Raw genomic sequence first — 21,744 nt, forward strand, 5'->3', positions numbered from 1 at the left:
ATAATTTACTACTCTTCATTCGTGAGGTTTCTGAAATAGCCACCTCTCTCTTTCATTTTTTTCAGTTACCAGCCCCGGATGTATATTTCCTTATTTTAGTAGGGAGGATGTAAAATACTTGGCAGATACAAAAGTTTAGATTTCACAAGTTTTTTTTGATATTAAACTTCATCAAAGTTGAATTCTTTCAGTTAAATGTGAGATTGATTGTAAGCGTTTAATAACAATTCATAGGTCCCAGCGATTATTCTAACTCTCCTAGTTTCACTTACCTTTCACCACAAGACTGTAACAGCCTGAGATTAAGTACAAAGTCTTACTCTCTCTCATTTTCTCTGCTCTGTATCGACAGACCTTCCTTACATGATTTTATGTACATAATTGCAGCCTTCCATAGTATTTACAATTCCATGAAGCAGTTCTAATCTCAAATACAAAGCAGGTCATGGCCATACAGTAAGAGCCTGGATAGTAGCACATGAAAAGCTTGTACTTTAGAAAGGACCAGTCAAGTACTTAGTCCATAGAACTAGAAAGCAAAATTAGTTAAACCATCTTATGCTTGTTATTCATAAAGGAAAGCAATCGATACCCATTTAGAGAGCAAACAGAATGAAAATTTAACGTTTCCTTTATAAAAAAGAAAATCATGATCTTATTGACTGATAAACCTTGAAATGCATAAGATAAAACTCTGAACTAAATCAAGCTCTGTACTTGTTTTGATGTCCAGCCATTTTCAGAAGAGACTACTCTAGAGTGTTTGGTACCTTTCATCTCTCAGACACTTGATGGAGCCTAAGTAGCACTAAGATTACACTGTATCAAACAAAGCTGCAAAAACGTGGATTGTCAATGTATTTTAGCCCACTCCTTCGGCCCATCCAGAGCTGGCCACTGGAACATCCATTTGACACTAACACTTATCTATTTTTCTTCCCTATTTTATGAAAAAGAGACTTCTCTAAGGCATACATGTTTGTACGTTTACGCACCAAACAACCCCACGAATTCCTGTATCCAAAAAAACCTTTTTCATTGGAACATTAGAAGCCTACAGAAGTTCAGTAAAATCATCACATAGAACCACGGAACTGAGGTGAGGTTGAAGTTGGAAGGGAGACCTGGAGATCATCCGATCATTTTATACACATGACTGGCATTTTAAAAAGAGAACTGTGAACAGAAGAAATTATTCTTCATCTTACTTACAGTGCTCAGCTTACTACAGCAAATGAGGATGCGGCGTTCATACAGCATACTGGCGTAGAGATGCAGCATGTTGTTGACATCAACTGCTACAAAATACTCTGTCAGATTTCTCTGGGAAGAGAGAAAATAATTTTTGATTCATGATATTTCAAAACCAAGTGTCCTTAAAAAACCACAACCAACAAACCCAGATTTCATCCTCTTATTACATTACATCCAGTACTTGGCTTATCAAAAGCAAGCAGTATGTCACCTTACATCAGAGCACTTTCTAACTGCAGTATCTTTCCCCTAACTTTTGGGGAGCTAGGTCTTGGAATAGGAAAACTGATGATGTTTCACAAACACTTTCTGAAATACAAGACACTTCTCTGAGAAAAAATACATTCTGTCACTTTACGGATACTTCAAACACTGATTAAGTACTAAAAAGTTCTCACGACCCAACAATAAACCCTGCTCTCTCAGAGGACAATTCTAATATGACCCATTAAAATGTAAGCTCAGTCTATGCTAGAACAGTTCCGATAACTGGAAATACACACAGGCATTTAAGGCACAAGCTAAAACCAGTTACATGACTTGTCTGAACTCCTCGCTTGGCGCACTCTGACACATGTTGGCCCTTGCTGGAAGTCAGAAAGAGCTTCTTGGGGGCTGGGGAAACTGAGGAAGGAGAGAGAATTCTCCTTCTGAAAATGTCAGTGGATGCCCAACTCTGGTGAAGAGGCAGGATTCAAAGACACAATTTTACTTCAGTGGTCGGCATGTTTATATAGTATAAAGGAAGGAGAAGGATGTTGTAAGCAAAGGGCATTTGCCATCTGCCTTTACAGCAGGGACAGAAAGGCCAAGCCACAAGCAAGCACCACCAGCAAAACTTAACACGTGCACTGCCTGGGCAACACGGGCTTCTGCCATGCTTCTGCTGCTCAGAATCTCAAAAGGTACTTGTGTAAAAATTATCGGAAACAACTGAAATTCAAAAAAGAAAACAGAGCAAGCTGTGGTCGCTTCATCCCCACATCATCCCACCAGCCAGCAAGAGCAGCCATTCAGCATTACCAGCATAGCTGCCCTGGGCAGGCGCTGCAGGGGTATGAATCATGGATCATTTACTAAATATTTAAGATCTCTTCTAATAAACAGCAGAATGCAAGCCTGAGATCTTCACTATCAGAACTAGAACGGCACCGTGTAGGTAACTTGATCAAAATGCATTATATTCTCCAAGAACGAGGGGCTTTCACGGTGCAAGGCAAACTAAAAAAGGATTTTTTTGTATAGACAGTATTACGGTCGTAGAATTGTTGAAAAATACCTTTAAGTTCAAGCCTAGCCGTTAACCTAGCAACTATTTTCACTTCTTAAACGACAGAAATTTAAAAAAAGAGGGTGGGGCGATGGAGGAAAAGGTAATGCACACAAAAATGATGAATTAAGAAATTTGCTTCCAAATAACTTCTTACAGAAACGAAAGGGCTGCGACACGATAAAGACAGTCTTATACGAAAAGCACTTGAGAGCAAAATTAGATTAGTCATGAATTCAAGCGCAATCTTAATCATCATTAAAAAAAAAAGTGCAGAAAAGCAAAAAGCAAATATGATTTAGAAACTTAAAGAAGCTCAACAAAGCCTATTAGCACTTTTGACAGATCCAAAGATAACTCTAAACCCACCAATACTTGGCCTGAGAAGTCTGCCAAGATGCTTCATACTGTGCAAAAATATGTTCCACAGCTTGCCATCCAAACAGAAAGAACTAAAGGAAAATTAGGCATTGTATTTGGAAGACTTTGGTACCAGTACGTAGATAGATAAAAACTCAGCTTGTTACAGTTAGCTTCAAACACATTAATACAAAACAAGCTTGCAGGTCTTTGTTACAGAAATCCATAGCCACAGACAGGTATATTCAAAGAAGGAACAAAAAAAAAAAAAAAGCCAACACATTTTGCCAAAAACCTATTAAACTATCATGTACTTTTTCTGTATTTCTCATCCCATCTGTGCTGATTAGCATGATATTTTTGTCTAAACATAAGCTGTCTTCTCTACGGCTCCTCTTCCCCCTCTCACCCATCTTTCCACGACGCCAAAACACAGTGCGCATGACGACACAATTACTGCAAATAGTGTGAATTCAAAGAATTTGCAAACAGCACCGAACTCCCTTTGCTGCCACCCAAACCCAGGGCAGGGCAGCAGGAGCACACAGGCCCCACGCTCTGCCCGGGGACATGCACGCGTGTGCACGGAGGAGTTTATAAGGCAAAAAGATCCACTAGTGAGAGGAAAATAAGTCACTGGGACTTGATTTGCAACTGTTCTTTCATCGGGTTTATTGCCGAGAAATGCTGGCTTTGACACACAAGCGTACCTTCAGATGGAAAGGCTTAGAAGGTTTTAGTCTTCTCCGCTCTCAGAAATTTGCCAGTGACACCTGCGCAGCATGTGGGCTGTATGGTAATGTATCGATACTAAGGAAATTCACGTGTTAGCTCTAAGTTGTATTTATAAGAAAGCTGTCATCTCTGAAGATGGAATTGGGACTTACACATGTATTTTGAAAGACATGTCTCGTAAGTGACAAAACCATGAATGAGTTAAATAAATACAAATGAAAGCGTTCCAATTTGCCGTATAATTGTTGCGTATTTTGTTTCCTAGGATTTAAACCTTTTCTGGGGGAGGAAAAAGTAGGATTTGCAAAATAAAACATGGCAACAGGTATCCTCACTCCTCTCAAAACTCACTAAGAGTGCTACAAAATTCCCTTGAGCTCCTTCGAAAGTTCATTCCTAGGTCAATCCTCTAGGTGCTCATTTGCTGTCTAATATCAGTCAATGCACATGCACACTAACTTCTGAGATTAAAAAAAAGAGTAATATTCACATAGTTCTCTTCCTCTGTTATCTAATGAAGAAAAATGGGCATCAGAAGACATATATTATAATGACTGAAAAATCAAGCATTTTGAAATTACAGGACTTAGACTTAAATCTTTCGAAAAAGTGAACGCTTAGTTGTTACATAAAAGCGTCCACGCCAAATGTTTTAGTGACTCATTAAACATATTGATCTGACACAAAGTCAGATAATTCCAATAAGTGTGTTAACATTCCAGAGTTCTATGCAACTCTCCATTAATCACCACCTACAACTTCAAAGTTGTAGGCACTACTAACTTTTGTTAATAAGGATTTAAAAATGTAATTGCTGATAAGATACAGAATTCTGAATAAATTCAACCAATTTATTTAAATCCATGAAGATTTATGCTCATTTAATGTCCCTGCATTCCCTAATATGTTTCAATTCTCCATGAAAGCTGCATCAACAGACAGATAAAATCCTCCTAAGAAATGACACGATATTCATGAGAAACATATCAAACAAAGGAAACGCCTGAGAAATACAAGACAGTCAACTGCCACGGCAGTTTGACCAATGGATTTGATTTCGAGCATTTTTTTCTTACAGTAAGCCCTAGCTTTTTTTAATTTGGGTACGCGTATTTGTTAACTGCACAAAACGTTCTTCCCGCCCTGCTCCCAGCAGTGCCCCGGTTCGCCCCAGCGAGGAGCCCACCCTTCCCAGTTCGCTCCACGGAGCAGCCCCAGCCCCGCTGAGGCATGTCAGCCCCACTCACTCCATCACTCCCTGGGGATGCTTTTCAGCATCACATGGCACTCCCGCCCAGGAAGGCTGAGCCTTCAGCTTTCAAAGGGTTTCCAACTCCTCCTGGCCCAAGGCCTCTGCTTTATAACAGCCTTTGATTCACGCACATTCATCATGTCTCCTGCTCAAATGTTTTGGGAAGCTGACTCCTACCTTCGAACAGACAGGGCACGGCACCAGCAGACGTAGCCAGCAGAGCAGAAGTACGGCTCTGCTTCCTGGAGCCGTCGCTGTGCACGGCGTTATTAAGCTGTTCCATGTCAGTTAAAGCAGGCCCAAGGCAGATGAGCTACTTTCAATCCCTGCCACTGGTTTCTTACCATTACCAGCTCATTTCTCTCTGCCCTCCAACTTGCCAGCCAGCAAAACAGGAATAAACTTCCTTCCTTGCTCTCCAGGCAATTTGAGGCTCATCAAACAAAAATTGTTAAAGTTGGAGACGATTAGCAGAGAAGAAATGAACATAAACTAGAAACCCTATAAACAAGTAACTTCATGCCAGTATTAGGACAAGATTCGATAGCTGGTTTAGATTCAGGAATTGACTCTTGAATTACGCTTAATGTATCACATTTCTATAACAATAAAGCACCTTAGAAGAAACTGCACATCTATTAAATTAGCTGACAGGATACACGTCAGTATGAAAAGTCTACAACACGGAAAAGCCAGCAACAATGTTTTAAAACAGAAACAAAAAGCCCCAAATGTTATCTGCTATACAAATCAAACACAAATGAGACGAAATGTCTTAGCGATTCCCTTTTCTTTCTTTCTTTCATGCCATAAATTGAGGTATATGGTGCTAAGGCAGACCGCAAAATGTTCAAGAAAGAAAGCTGAGATGTCAGGCACAGAAATTTGGCTAAGAGACATAGCAGGAGCATATTAAAGAGTATTTAAGAGAAGCAAATGCCAGCATTGTCTTCCCACAGACCTATCATCTGGCTAGAAATCTGAGGCGTGCTGAAACACACATAACTTTGTGAGGCTTAAAAAGTCTCTGCAAAGAAGCGGCCCTAAAGAAACCAGGTATGCTTGACATTTTCAGAAAGTCCTCTAACAAACGGGGCCCTCTTCCTGGTCTCTTGTGCCACTTGGAGAAGGTTCTCGCTGTATGATTAGCAGATTTGCTAATGAATCTGTCCATCAGTGCTTTATCCTTAATACATCTCAAGCTTTGAATCACAAATGCAGATTGTCAGCTCGAATGTTACGTCTGGAAGATGCCATCACGAAGAAAAGAATGACTGCCCAAGCGGCTTTAAAGCAAAGGCCCCAGATGTTCTTCTGAATCTGCACAATAAGTTCTAAGTAAGGGTATATATCTGAATTCTGACAGCATCTTAAAGAACACGGCAAGTTAATACCAAAGTGGTATTTGATCCTTCTCAAATACTAGCAATACAGATGTCTGATACTCCAGTGAAGACGTTGAGTATCAAGACTATATCCTTGGCTTGACTAATAAGTAGGCATAACACTTTATTAAATAAAATCAACATATTGTATGTAATTTTATTTGAAACAATGTTTCATTTCAAACCACTATGTTATCTCTCTCCAGCAATTACTTCCCAAGTTTAGTTTTCAGTCTCACACCTCAAGTAAAGCAATAAAATTATGTAAACAGTGCGAGGTCAGCAAGGGGAGAACAAAATGTCAATCTGGATGCAGAAGAAAAAAAAAAACCTTCTTCTTTAGTTGTGAAATTATTAAGTTGCCTTTAAAACAGTACTTCTTTGGCACTTAAAAGACAAAAACAGACCCTGATTCAAGTTAGCTATAAAGGTGAAACATCCCAGCAGATTCTTGTCGCTTTTTTGATATAAATAAAGTCTTGGTAAAGCAGGTGAGATTCCTTCCTATCGTAATCCTACATTTTTATGTAAAGGATGACTTTTGCAGTACTCGCTCAAATGGCAATCACGACACTGCCTTGAGATGACTTCCAAGATTTTTTCATAGGCTTATTGCACAAATTAACTCCATCATTGTTCTCTGAAACGCCAGCGCACCGTTACACACGCTTACCAGATCACTGGTCTTTCCCAATTTCAAGTAGGCTCAAACTTAATACAACCAAGAAATCATAGAACGTTAACAGCAAGTACTAACAGAGAGTATATTTTTTAAGCAAATACCCTGACATACAGTTTACAGATAATTATGCTGTCAATTTCTTGTTCATTTGGTATCTTTCCTTAATTGAAATGGCAAACATTAAATCCTACTGTTCTGCTGTACTTCCAAAGGCCTCTTACTCATGTACTTCTGTAGTTAGCAACAGAATGTTTTTCGCCCAATACTTATTATAAATTAACCAGCTAAAGTTCACTTCAACAGCCAGCAATATTTTACAGAATAGAATCTATTACTAGGCCAAACAGAGGTAACCATTGTTATCTACTTTGCTGCTGACGTGAAACAGAAATGGCAAAGTGCACGTTCTCCAGAGTACTCACATTTTCAGGTATACTCGGAAGCTCTCTGATGTCAGGCACAGTAAAGTAAGAGTGCTAAAAAAAGAGCAAATATTGATTATTGTCATATTGTCAAAAGTAATCTAAACTTACTGCACGGTATTAGTAACAGCAGTAATAGCAGGTTTTCGGCTAAGTAAAAAGGACAGAACATTTGTTGCCAGCTACCAGCATGACTTCTTTGTCATGGACTTCAGAAGTGGGATTCTCAGATACAATGTGCAATACTGAGACAGAGAGTGTCAAATCCTCCCGAAAATTTCTATTACAGTGTTTTTGTTGTTCAGAGACGCGGCCATAGGCTCACCCAACACGACATACACCAAGGCAAGCCCAAGGCAGTCTGTAACTCAGGCCAGCCCTCCTCAGCCACTGCAGGTTGCATGAAGGACTAAAGGAGATAGTGGCGAGCAGGTCCTTTGCTGACTTACAGCATCAGTGACTTTCATTCGAGACAACGGTGAAATTATGGAAATTTACCCAGAAATGCTTCCCAAAGTTTTAAGCCTACTTACCTGAAAAATATTACTAAAGTTCTAGATCACTCTATACACCTTAAAACCCACATTTTGTCAGGCTGCATCGGTCTCACAATTTCATAATCCCTTTTTTTTTTTTTTTAATCGTCCACATTCCAAGAGACTCTAGTGTCCAACCTGACCATGCACAACTTGCATGATTCTTGGTTAGGGCTTTGGGGAAGGAGAGGGGAGAATGCAACTAAACAACTTTTTAAAATCTATGTTGTATATAATTTATATTTTAAGATTTTCACAATTTGTCTTAGGGCTAATTATTAATTACTTGCTGAAGCTTTGAAGGCTGTTATATTCTTGGCATGGTTCCACAACTGGCACAATTTTCTCGTATATATATATACATATATATATTTCAGACATTTCAGTGCTTCATGAACAGTCTATAACCTGAAATAGCAAGCGGGTCTAACAGCTACGCAGAATATAGACACAAAACATATAAAAATAATTTTTTGCTTTTTGATCTATCACTGGTTTAGTTCGGTTGAAAGGATGCAATGCAAAGATACAGGAACAGCATACACAACTCTGTTGCATACAGGAACCTTGCCCCGACCCCAAAATAGGCTTATAAACAGCCAAAATAAAATGCGTAACGACACCGCAGCCAACAGTCCCTTGGCTGCTTTTTTATATCCTTTCTTGCTTCATCGCCCACGAAATGTCTGAGACAAGGGGAGACCGGCAGCATTCCTTGAAACCACTGGTATGAAAAAACTGAAATATCCCAACTGATCATTGCCGTTTGAGACAGCTCGTCCCCTCAAACAGAGCTGCTGCTCGGAAAGAGCCAGCCTCAAGAGCACTGGGACACCTCCAGTGCCAGCTGGTGACCTCGCAAGGCCGAGCAACTGTTACCTGTCGACCGACATTCCAGGGTGAAGTGACGAGCGTGGGCTGCTCGTTGCCAAGAAGTATTGTAGAAGAAGGAGTAAAGGAATCGAGAGGGAGAAGAGAACTGTGGCTGCACACACCACTAGTTTCCATGTGAACTCTAAATGACTAATTGGCAACTGCAGTAACATGCATCGTAAGTATTTTTTCACCAGAGCCTGGAACCCGAGGTTGTTCTGCAAAAATTAATTTGAAGACAAAACCCCCAAAAGAGTGCATTCAAAACACAATCCCATCAATAAAGTCCCACATCTATTCTTTCAATGTTGATTAATTTTCTCACAAGACATAAAAATGAAATAAATCCTTTTTTTCGTGTGAGGTTTTTTTCTTAGAGGGAGAACGAGAAGTAATCAGAAAATATGGTAATACTCAAAATGCTGCTATGACAAATACGTGACTGTTCACTTTCCAGCCTTGTCCCCCTTGCATACTTGCAAGGTCCAGGAGTTCTGCAGAAATGTGGGCAATAAATGTCACGTTGCTGCTCTGTGACCTCTTGCAGGTCACAGACGATACGGTGGGAAACGTCCATGGGGAATATGCACAGTCTCCCTCCAATCAAAGAACAGCACTGCAAAGACATCTGAGGTTAAGGAAAGGGAAACAGAGGGCCCCAAATGTGAAAAGGATAATTTCAGAGCTCTGTGTCCCCACAGGAAAACAACATCCGAGTACCAAGCTCCAAAAAGGAGAATTGCTTTTGACATTCCGCTATTATGATATGTAATGAAAATTAAAGCACCTTGGTTTGTGTCTCTCCCACTTCACTTACCACTCCGAGATGAACAGAGGTTCCTGGCTCAGGGATGGCAAGCTTATGAAACGTTTCTAGGAGCTCACTCCTTTGACTATCCTGAAATAAGAGGGGAAAAAAAAAAAAAGGAACAGTAAGTAGGCATTGCTATAACAAGCCTAATTCCAAGAGGGAAGGGCAATGTTTGTGGAATTGGGGGCTTAGAGAACTTGCAAGTGCAAAGAAAAATGTGAAAATAGAATTATACATTAGACTAGTAGAACAGAAATAAATGTAGTTTCCTCTGACAGCTGGGTTTTATAACATGACTCTTTTAGAATACATTTTTCATAGGTATTTTTACATATTTCCTCAACCTACTGAGTCACCAAGCTATGCACTACATAGTTACTCAGCTCAGAGCAAGCTCGTTTGCACTGCAAGTCCTGAACAACAAGTCTCTAGCATAAAGCCAAATGTATTTAATCCATCTGACGAAGATGGGATGCTAAGTGCTTCTGCCTCAAAAGTGACTGATTCTGACAAATGCAAAATACAGTTATTGACACTAAATGGTAACAAATCAAAGCAGCAACCTAACCGGGAAGATTATACTTTTTAAATACATGAAACTGGGCTAGGTGCTGCAATGATAGATGTGATTTCTCTGTGTCATGTATTATCATTTATAAACCTAGAAGCAAATGTTAATGGCTCAAATTTTCATTGTCTCAAATTTTCATTGTCTCAAGACTTAATTTTCCTTTGTTTTGATTTAAAAGCAAAACAGCCTCTGAAGGCTCGATGCTGCATTTTGCAAAGTAAGCTCAGTTTTACACTTACTTTACACGACAAGTAAACTTGGCCAGACACCCAAGAAAGACGTGTGAAACGTTGCAATACGGGAACTGCACAGATGCGCTGAACACCGCTGAGGTAAGCAAAACGCCAGCACAGTACGGGTGACTGCAGGGAAACCATCAGCTTGTCTTGGACCCACAGTCACACTCTTGGACTTTATTTTTTACCAAATATAATTTAAAAGCGTAGTTATTTTTCAAGGGCACTTGCCAAGCTTTCAGCTTTCAGCTTGGCTGGATATGATCTTCTACATTACTGCATCGTACAGATTAACAATTCACATGGCACTTGTTAAACCATCTTGGTTTTACCTTCTCTCCCTCGTTTGACATTGGGGCAAGGAAATGAAGGGTTAGTACTTTAGAATAATACCTGTCCTTTTGCTGAGTAATCTGCCAAGATATTGAGCAGCTTATAAAAGACTTCAAACCATGGGAGGTAACTGAAACAAAAAAAAAAGAAAGAAAAAGCATACATTTAACTTGCTAAATCTCAGGTAATAAATCCAAGATTGCTGGCCTTTACTCTACAGACGCATCCACTGGTCATGACACTTAGTAAGTATCTGTTAGGAAAAACAGATCAGAGGTCCCACTGAAGAAGACCACTGCCAGGAGGCTGAAGCACCCCTCTTCCTTCAGGATTTCCTCCTCCCCAGCGCTCCCAGACACCTGCAGGCACTGAACACCAGGCGCAGCTCCAGCTCTAACCAGACTCTAACTGGTCCCAGCCCAGTCAGCGCTGGGAGCTCACCCTCCTCCTCGCCCGTACGTAACAAACGTACCATCCAATGGAAGTGCTTAACCCGTGAGATAAATGCACAGCAATGTTCATGGAGGGCACAACATCTGTAATCGCAATCATTCCCCAAAGCGTACGTTGAACAACCAGTCTTCTGTGCAGCTGCTGAGGGTCCTGCTAACCCGGAGCCAGGCGGCTGCGTTGGGTTTAAATCCCCATCCAACTGGATTGTTTAAACTGAATAACCAGCATCTCAGTTTTCAACTGTTGTCAAATCTTATTACATCATTCTATCTAGCCAAGCTCTTAGGTCAAATAGAAATTATTCCCCCAGTAAATTTGCACTCAATTTACAAAAGAAATAAAGAAACAAAATTAAAAGACAAATACACAGAAAAATCACATTCTTTTCACTTACATTACTTTTTCACAGCTAAGACTTTACATTATGCTTTGGTATGATTTTGTATTCTACTTTCACGGCACAGTTCTTTATTTCAATTCCTTTTTAAATATCAGCAAGGAATTTCCCCTCGGCTGCAGCAAATAGGAAAGTAAGTTCGCGTGATGCACAAAGTGATTCTTCTTTTAATCACAGATGCTTTCTGAAGCAAATGGATTCTATTTTGATACAGTTAGACAGGATTTAAAGGTTTTATAAAATATGACTTCATCCTGACAACTATAACGGAGTGCCCCGTGGTTCCTGACTGTACAGCTCTTGGTAATAAATGAAGTGAGAAGCTACATAGGAGACAGATAAAGTCAATGGCACTCCATCATTAACATTTGTTTGAAGCCTGCAAATGCTACTGTAAAATGTAAGTAGCTTATCAAAATACACTGATAAGCAACTTAACTTTTCATGTTATATGACAGTATTATCATTTAAATTAATATGCTCCAAGCATCTTTACAAACTCTGTATTAGAATAGAGCAGAAAGACAGACAATTACCACTTTAAACAGCATTTAAGTCTGGCATTATATTGTAAACAATAAAGAAGGATTAGTTTGAAGATAAGTTTCTTTCTTTCTGTTTAGTTAAATAAACTTCGGCAGAGCTAAAAGCCATTAGGAGAGTAACAAGAAATCCTCTCAAAACATATCTGCTAAGTAGAGATTAAGAACCCAGTAAACAAATCCTTGCAAGGCATCTATCAAAAGAGTCTGAAAAGACAGAAAACCAAGAAGGCAGAAAGCTCCTGGGCAGGATGAAACCAAACCTCATTTGCTGCTTAATTGCTCAGGGACCTCACTGGACGACATTAACAGATTCAAACCAAGAATCTTTTAAAATCTTATTGTGTCTCTAAGGTGCGTGGCAGTATAAAAGCAGTAGGTGAGAGGAAGCCACCTCAGGTCCTGGCACGCTGGAGCCGCCGCTCACCTGGAGCCCAGCGCCTGCCGCTGAGGACGGACCCGGCTCTCGGCAAGCGGGACAATGCCGAGCTCCAAAACCAGGGTCAGCCTGGGTTCTGCCTTCAAAAGCTTTACTCACCTGTCCCATCGAGGGCCTGTTTGTTCCCAGCTAAACCTCACCTCGCCACGGATTCAAGGGAGTTCTCTTTTTTCAAGGCAAGACACCAAACATGACAGGTCTTGCCTTGAAAATACTCCATCTAAACGAAACTTTAATTCTTTCCCTCAGCATCCAGAAAACAGCTTCTATGATTCTAATAAAAACAGCCCCTGAAGACTCATATTCACAGAGCATCAAAACACCCACAACCCCTCCAAAGGGGACCCCCAGCAAAAGGGAAGGTACAGCCCTAGTCCTGCTCGACTTGCTCCTTGCTGCCTTTCCCTTTTCTCTTCACTAGTATCTCATAACGAAGGGCATTATTGATTGACCTTTGGTTAACGCTAACTCTTTCTTATTTTAATCCACGTATTCCAAACCATGGTTTGGCATCTCAGCATAACCTCTTCTTTTTCCTTTGTCGTTGCAGAATTTGGGATCTCTCTCATCCCGAAAGCTTTGGAAATGTTAGAAAACTAATTTATCCTGCCGTCTTCAATACTTTTTCTTCATCACTTATTCCATGTGTTTACTGCTCATACGTGAAACAGTTCTGCTTTTCCTAGATCAAATTGTGACCACTTAAAGTTGCAAAAAAACCCCACAACACCCAAACAACAAAAAACCCAAATCAAGAAACGCAGTTGCCTGCATTTGTTTCTAGATCTCTCCCAAAAGGAAAAAAGAAAAAGATGTGGATTCTTTCCGTACAAAAAACAAATCCTCAAGGACGTCTTTAAACACCCTCTCCAAAAAAAAAATGGAGGTTGAATTTATAACCAAAAACTTTCTGTACCACATGCAACTTAAGTAGCACAACTGGTAGCACTACTGAAGATTTATGGCTTATGACTTGCTCATATTTAATTTGTAACCAAACACTTCCCCTTCCTCTTAGCTACCTTAGAACTTTTGATTAACTCTTGTTTTCACAGGTCAGAGGTTAAACAAAGGAAGGGAAGCACTCCGGAGTGAAATTGCCCAGAGCACCACAGCCTGCGAGCGCACGCACCCGCGCGCACACATCCCCCTCCCAGCAACATCAAAAAAGCCATAGGCTGCAGAGTCTTCAAGGGAGTTGAAGTTCAAAGACTCTGATAAGCACAAATCAGATTGTGGTTGAGAAGTAAACAAAAATAAAAGGGGCAATCTCATTTATAATTTTTTTTTAAAAATTTACACTCATTTTCTGTTTCCTCACACACACAAAGTGGCATATTTGCCCCAAATCATGAGAATCAAATTAAAGCCTAATTGAATCAGGCTTCTTCAAGCTGAGAGATGGGTTTAGCCCTCTGCTTCCCTCTCCCTCTGCCCCCTCCGTGTGCGCTGGATGCAGCCTCGGTGCTGGAGACAGGCCAGCCTGACGGGAAACAAGCACGAGCACAGGAAAACTGCTTATTATGCTACATAAGGTCTGCACAAACTCCGCTGCACAAGTTGCACAGTACCTTATTCAGTAACTCGTATGTCATCACCTTTTTAGTGCGCTCCTTGAAAGTACAAAACATCATCAGTTACATGTGTGGTAGCAATGAGGGTCAGCCCAAACGCCAAGACAACAGCGCTGCACCGCAGCTTGTACATACCAACATTTCCAAAAGGCGCTGCTTGTCGAGCACCGGTGGTGCAAACCCAAGCACCGACAGGCCAGGCTGAGACACCAGCAGCACACGAGCACGAGAACGGAGCCAGCAATCCCCGCGGGCAGCGCGCCTGCCGTCACAAAGAGGGTCACCTCTACTACAGCGACTTGCCCCGGGAAGCAGGGCCTTGAGCAGCCGAGGGCAGAGTGAGCGGAGGCGCCGGGGACGGAGAAGGCCGGGGTTGACCGGCGCTCCGCCAGCTCGCTGCCAGCGCTGCCCTCGCACGTCCCATCGGGGCTTCACAAGTCGTGCTGCACAGAAATGTCATCGCCCCACAGCAGCTACCGCGCGGATGAAAACGCTGTACCGCAGTCGAGTGGGCTTTGGATTTTTCAGCGTATTAACCAACTCGTGTGCTGCCATACAGGCGAGGAAGAAACTACTCTATGCCAGCAGCACGTGAGGTCAGGTTTTCTGATCTCCAGAAAGGACTGCGACCAACACGGGAGAATGTTAAGCAAGCACTTTGGAATTAAAGCAACTGCCCTTATCCACACATATACATCCAGACCCACACACACAAAGCACAGACGTGCTTGTGTTGCCACCCCCCAGCAAGAAGGATGCAGGAAAAAGCAACCCAACAGAATCCCCTCTAGTCAAGTGGCCACTAATAAAATCAAGGAGAAGAGTGGATTTCCAGGATCCTCTGACTCTCATTAAACCCTTAATACAAAAGCTTTTGAAAACAAAAATAAAACTATTATTAGCATTGCTTACAATCAACTTTCTTTTTTAAAAATAATAAGAAATACCCCCTCCAGTTGACTCACACCAATGAGCATTAATTGAAACAAACTCTTTTAACTTAGCCAGGTCAAATAGTATCTATGGATATAAAGCAGAAAGGCTACAATAGCACATCATATACAGAATGAGATGATAGCTCTATTACAGTGATTGCCTGTACGTAAAGACATTAACTAATTTAGTCAAATGGAATTGTCCAACAGTAAATAAGAAAACACAACATCTCTAAGAACGGCAAAGGGGAAATCTTTAAGCAACATGCTCCAGTTAATTCTTTAGAAAGTGAAAGATGCCTTCCTCAAGAAAAAGCAGCTGTTTCTTACCCAGTTCTGAAGCATTACTAATGAATAGAGGTTTGATAATAAATATACTTTCTTTGAAATGTGAAAATTTCACCGTTATCATTTCTTTTGATATTTCTTGAGCACTCAGGAGAATGAAGGAGAGTCCTAAGTTACAGCACGCACCACTCTAAATCACTGCAGCTATCTCACGAGCACCATGGACATCCAAGGTCAAGTGTAAAGGGAGGCTCAGCAAACAGACAAACATGGTATGCAACTAGGAATTTTGCTTACTGCTAAAAAGGTAAATCTCCATGATGAGCATCGCCTTACCTCATAAAATTTCTAGAGTACTGGAACAAGTTCCAGGCTGTATATCGGCACATATATCTTTGTCACTGGAAATGACTGAGACCACGTACCAGAGTACCATCCACACATTTAACGCGGCATCTCCTAATTGACTGAGCTGTAAGCACACATAACTTTTATTCCTTCCACTCAACCAGATCAGAAGTGGAATTGTTAACATGTATTTATTTATAACACATACTATATATTTTGATAACAGCATAACCAACTGCCATCTCCCTTGCAAAACAGAACAGTCATTTCCATTTTACAGATGGGCACACTTCTCTGTAGTGACAGGCTCACAAAATCTGTCTGTATTAGCCAGGATTGGACTTGACGAATTCCCAAATCTTGACCTTTTGCTCAGTACAATAATCTACAGTGGTCCAGAATACCTACTTGTGCCAATAATGAGCTCAACTCTTATATAAACCACAGTATGCACCATCACCATCCTCACTGGAAATGCTCCTGATTGACAAAAGTGTAAGGAAGAGGAAATTCAGGCCAAGTATTTCTACTGCCAGCACGACTTGTGCATGTATCGATAAAGCACACTGGTGTTCCACTTCCTGGACACTGGATAATTAATGAAAAACACAGACAACACGGTGCCTAGTTGTGGCCCTGAAATCTCTACGAAGCCCGGCAGGCTCTGATGTGCCAAAGCATTGGTCTGACAAGTGAAACGCCGTCCCTTGCATGCTCACGCTCACACGGTGCGACGACTTGTATCAATCGGTGCACGTGTGCCTCGTTCTATGTCCGCACCAAGTAACATCCCTGTGCCACGTTTGAAATCCCTCAGAGAATAACGTGCAAGATGAAAACCTCAAGTAAGATTCAACAAACTAAAAAAAAGATGGAGCTTATCATTACTGCTATTACTACTATTAATTTCAATGTATGGACCCAATGAATCTTCCTGGCAAAGCCAAACATATGTTTTCTGTCCCAAGGCACTTGCCAATACCTGCAGGACAAACGACAGATCCTTGCATCTGGAACTCAGAAAGCATCTCTGTGGATAATCCCACCACCACGTTTGAAAGGAAACGAGTATGGAAGATGTGTCAAAAATTACTATTAGTCTTTTAGAAACTGGTTGTCTTAAGACTGCTTGCATTTAAAACTCTGCAATTTATACCTAAACCTAACATTGCTTCTTTCCATCCTCCTGCACCTGGTAACTCACGATACTCCTCCCAGACAGCACTATTCCCGATGTTAGCAATCATCTTCTTAAGTTCATAGTGGTGACTGCAGATTCTGATGATGAACTAAGTTATGTTTGCCAGTCACCGAGCTCTTCAGCGGGTTTACAGAATCTTAAGCAGCAAAAGCACGGTCATCAAAACACTTTTTCCTTCCCTTCACTAAAAAAGTGATTTTTTTATTTTTATATGCCACCTTCATTTGTAACAGTTAAGACTGAGTTAAATAACTTAACTTTTAAAAATAATCCTTCCTCCTCTCTCAAGAAAGATGAGTCTTCATATGCCTCTTATTTTCCTTGCAGTAATACACTAATAAATGATTTTTTTTCAGCTTTGTTTCATTCCTTTAACGCAATGTTTCCTGCATTTTTGCAAAATGCAGTTGAAAAAGCAAGGCATCTCTGGGATCATTTGGGTATTTCCGTAGGCTAAATTCCCAGTTCAGCCATTTACGTGTTCCAGTGTCTTCCCCCACACCTTAAGGAACTCAGTACATCATTATTCTCTTTTCTAGACTCAGTCTATTGACACATTCTCACACTTGTAAGCTTAAACACATACATACCCACAAATCTCCATAGCAACATCTGTGCATGTTGATGAGACGCAGGCTTACCTTCCGCAGGATCACCCAACAGCCTTTTTTGAACATCAGCTTTTTTTTTTATTTCGAAGTTTTGTCTCTGCATTAGACCTCAATCCATTGTTAGTGCCTTTGCCATTGTAAAAAAAAAAATCCAAATCCTTTCCTTTTCTTGCTCTCACAGGATTTATTTTCTTTTTGCATTTTCTCCAATTTTGTCATAAATTTCTCTTTGATTATCACCCATGAGTGATCCTTCCATGATCCCATGGGATTTAGGAAAAATTTCTGCAGCTTAAGCACATGACTCGCGTAAATATTTTAGAACTATTTAACCCCACAGAACTGGCTCATGCACAACTTACGCATCTTGTCTTTGGGAGCATCCTAACAGTACATAATTGTACGTAATTGTCAATAGAAAGTGCTTACTTTGGTGACTTGCCACCGTGTATTAATAATAAAAGTCAATTAAAACATTCCCTTTCCTGTTTTTCTACGCAGTGTGACCAAGTCTAAGCAGTTACAGCAAGTCTCACTCGCACAAAGACTCCCAAGTTCACTAAATACCACTATTGAACCCGACCGCTCCCCAAACAGCTACGGGGGCTCTTGGAACACAGCGGCAGCGTCTCGCACAAAGGGCGGCTCAAAGGAGCTGAATACATCCCTTCAACAACACGAAGCCAGAAAACTGTAACAAAGAGATTTATGATGTAACAATTCTACATTTTAGTGCAGCTAAGGAGTGCGAGGGCAGCTCGAGATAACCATTCCAAGGGTCTTTGTGCTAACATCTAATTGGGACATCGCAAATGGAACTCAAGTCCGAGTTTGACAAAGCTGTCACCCCTTCTCGGATTCTTTGTGGTCACTCTAAAACCTTGGGGGGGAAAAAAAAAAAGTCCAGTGCAGCTGCACTGTGGAATTTATGTAAATAAAACGAATTCAGAAGAACTTCAGTGTTACAGTATGCAACATCATGAAGCATCCATCAAGCCAGCACGCAGCAATGTCCTCTGCTTCTCGCAGGAGCGCTCTGCGTAGGAAGAAAACAACAGAATTTTACAAACTGAAAAAGAAACAGCCTTTCCATGAAAAGTATGCCTTGGACTTTCACTGAAAAACATTTTATAGAGAGAGAATCTGTATTTTAGGAATCTGGAGCATTACACGTCAGACTGGAAAACAGGAAACCCAGACCTTTTGGCTTATAGGTCTGTGCATAAACGTCCTATATTCTGAACAAAGCGACTGTACGTTAACAGACACGTAACTATAGGCATCGTTTAGAATGTATAAAATTTTAAGTATCTTCAACAGTCAAGCTTTTTTTGTGTGTGTGTGTGAATTACCTATCTCTGCAAAAATTTTTAAAAGTTTATCATTTCTGCAATATTTTGTGTTTAATTTATTTCAGAAGTGTCTTTAAGGTCTGGTCTGTTGTTGGAGACATTCTGTTTTCCCTCTGGTAGATCAATCCTTTTTAAAAATCAAAGATTTTTCACTTCTAACACACAAGCTATTCATACCGTTGGGAAAACTTGCCAAGTGATATTTCTCCAGTTATTCCGCACGGAGAAAAGAGAAAGGAATTAATTTAAAAGACAGAACCTAGGGTCTGCTGAAACAAAATGCAAAGCTGTGAGTAGGTTTTGGAGAGTACATACATCTCTAAAGCCTGGGGCACAGGCTGAAGAAAAGAGATGTGTAATTTGATCAGCTTTACAACAGCACAGCCCCTACTACCCACAGCTTTCATGGAGTAGAAAGCTGCAGTTCTTACTGCACCCAGCTAATGTACGCATGTCTGAGCAGGTACACCTCCCTTCGCAAACCTAACGTGTTAGGATGACTGAGTCTGGAAGATCAAGCGCATTATAAATAAATGAATGAATGAATAAATAAATGTTTTTAGTAGATGTAAGATTAAGCAAGAAGTCTGGAAGATCAATAAATAAATAAATAGATAGATAGATAAATAAATGTATGGTTTTAGTAGATGTAAGATTAAGTGAGAAACCCCATAAACTCCCAAGCACAGTCACAAGGTCTCTTGTTCCTTTTCCAAAGAGAAAGTTGTAAATGTGGGGTGTTTGCAGTTCTTCTTTTGTTTAAGACCAAGAAAGAGACTTCTAAAGCACGTTTGAGAGGACTGAAGTAGCAACATGAAATAAAGGTGCATAAAGAAAAAAGTTTGTTTCCATTTACAAGGCAAACACTGAATACTGCATGTTCATACTCTTACTAAAACTACTGGCAAAGGATATCCCATAAAGCATACTTGGTGGGAAGATGGGGATACTGAAGTGCTTGACAGTCTATAATCAGGTTTATGAAACGCAACCAGATAGCCTTAGACTTAAAACGGCAACACTTACGTTCCACTTAATGCCAACACTGGACAATGCTTGTACTTGGTCAGGGTAAAATGCTCTAATTAACAAACACGAAGAGGGCAGAGAATAGCCTTAAACAGAGAAAAGTTACAGATGATACTGGCCCTAAATTTCCTGGACTTTAAAAAAATTGGTTATGAAATAGTTTGGCAAATAATTTGGCTTCATTTAAAAAAAGAAAAAAAAAGGATGCATTAGCATGAGAGTCTGAAGATCACCACTGAAGTGACAATACAGAGAAGGGATTCCAAAGGCTTAGCTTGTCAAGGAATCCCTCTTCTCAAACCACCTTTAAAAGCACACATGAAAGTGCTGGAAGAGAGAATTCTAGATGGGGCAGACAATCAGAGATCCCACTAGGTTTGAGACATCTGGCATCAGTTGAAATCCATCACATTTCATTTGGGGATCAAAGACTGCTGTTAAGTCTATCACAGGTTGAAATAGTAGATCCTGAACAGCCTTTTCATCCCAATGCAAATTAACCCTTTTTCCTTGAGCAGAGAAACAGCTCCGTTTCACTGCAGACTCCAATCACACGTACTTGTTGAGCCATGTCCTCTAGCACTAAGATTCAGCTGAAATTTTAGTAGAATTATGAACTTTTGGATATAAATTAGAAGTGCTCCCTATCAGCAAAGCGCACAAAGTGCTACAGCTGCTGCAGTGAGCTCCAAGAGCCACGGGACTCGGACATATTTTGTATCACAATCTGTAATTATAATAAATGCCTGGAGAGACGAAAAATTTTGCACACCTCTATGTTCAAGAGCCATGCAGAAAGGCTGGTAAGGACTTTTGCTCAGCTACTGAAATTCACTACTTATTCACAAATTTACATCTTTACATTTTTACATATTTACATATTTCACTACATATTTACATTCACTACATATTTAAAAGCTGAAGCTGAGCATCAGGTGTGTTTCCTACAATCTCTGGACTTCCCAGGGCCTTTTATTCTTGAACTAGAGGGGTTTTTTCTACAGAAATTTTCAAATTAGTCATTAGCCATGAACCTATGTCAAAGGCTAAGAAGAGGAAAAAAAAATTCCCACCTCTAAGGCCACCAACCTTGCGTAAGACCAATGCCCATCCCTAGGAAGACCAATTCACTACCACACAGCATTATATTTAGAGTATAATAACTGTCAGATCAAGATTTAAGGGAGGTAGGTATCAGTTAGCTAAATCGCAGGAGGAAGGCCAGGGTTTTCACTGGCTAATCCCACTGTCACAGGCGAGAGAGAATTAATTGACTCCCGAGCCGCAGAAAGGAATATCTACTTGATAAAAGATGCCACGCGGTAAACATCTTGAGTCTCATAGATCAGCACCATAAGCTGATTCAGATAAAGTTTGCAGAATCCTATGAATAAATACAAGAGAAGATTTAGTAAGAGGCAAATATTTTAAAATCCAGACAGCAAATATCCTGCGGGACATTTGATACGGGGGAGATGTACACTGACAAGCTCAGACCATTTATTTTAACAGATCACATTCCACCATTGCAAAACCAAAGAGGCAAAGCTGGATAACGCAGCTTCATATCTGAGCATGCTCCTAGGACAGTGTTCTAAGATACTATGTTGATTCTTCCCATTTTCGGTAAATTAAATACAGAGAAAAATGGGGTAAGGAATGAGAATATTTCAGTAGCAAAGAGAAGAAATCAATTATACGTATCCCTCTTCTGTAATATTCTCCAAATCACATTTTTTTTCCTACTGCCAAAAACCAGACTTAAGTGCAGTGTGGTCTTTTATAGATTCTTGCACAGGGAGGGAACTTCATCACCGTGAAGTTACATTCACATGTTCCGCGGTAGTACATATGA

At 40.5% G+C, this 21,744-nt stretch overlaps 1 protein-coding gene across 1 annotated transcript in view; it reads right to left on the bottom strand.

The window, feature by feature from the left end:
- LOC104271878 (DENN domain-containing protein 1A-like) overlaps positions 1–21,744 on the bottom strand; it is a gene marked incomplete at both ends in the record, with an annotated part of 102,486 nt that overhangs the window by 20,249 nt on the left and 60,493 nt on the right. Inside the window, 4 exons of the mRNA XM_009866693.1 lie at positions 1,213–1,323; positions 7,361–7,414; positions 9,587–9,667; positions 10,781–10,850. Coding sequence (XP_009864995.1) covers positions 1,213–1,323; positions 7,361–7,414; positions 9,587–9,667; positions 10,781–10,850 — 316 coding nt within the window. The remainder of the gene's footprint in view (positions 1–1,212; positions 1,324–7,360; positions 7,415–9,586; positions 9,668–10,780; positions 10,851–21,744) is intronic.

Source organism: Apaloderma vittatum, unplaced genomic scaffold (genome assembly GCF_000703405.1).
Source record: "Apaloderma vittatum isolate BGI_N311 unplaced genomic scaffold, ASM70340v1 scaffold16383, whole genome shotgun sequence".
NCBI classification, from domain to species: Eukaryota; Metazoa; Chordata; class Aves; order Trogoniformes; family Trogonidae; genus Apaloderma; species Apaloderma vittatum.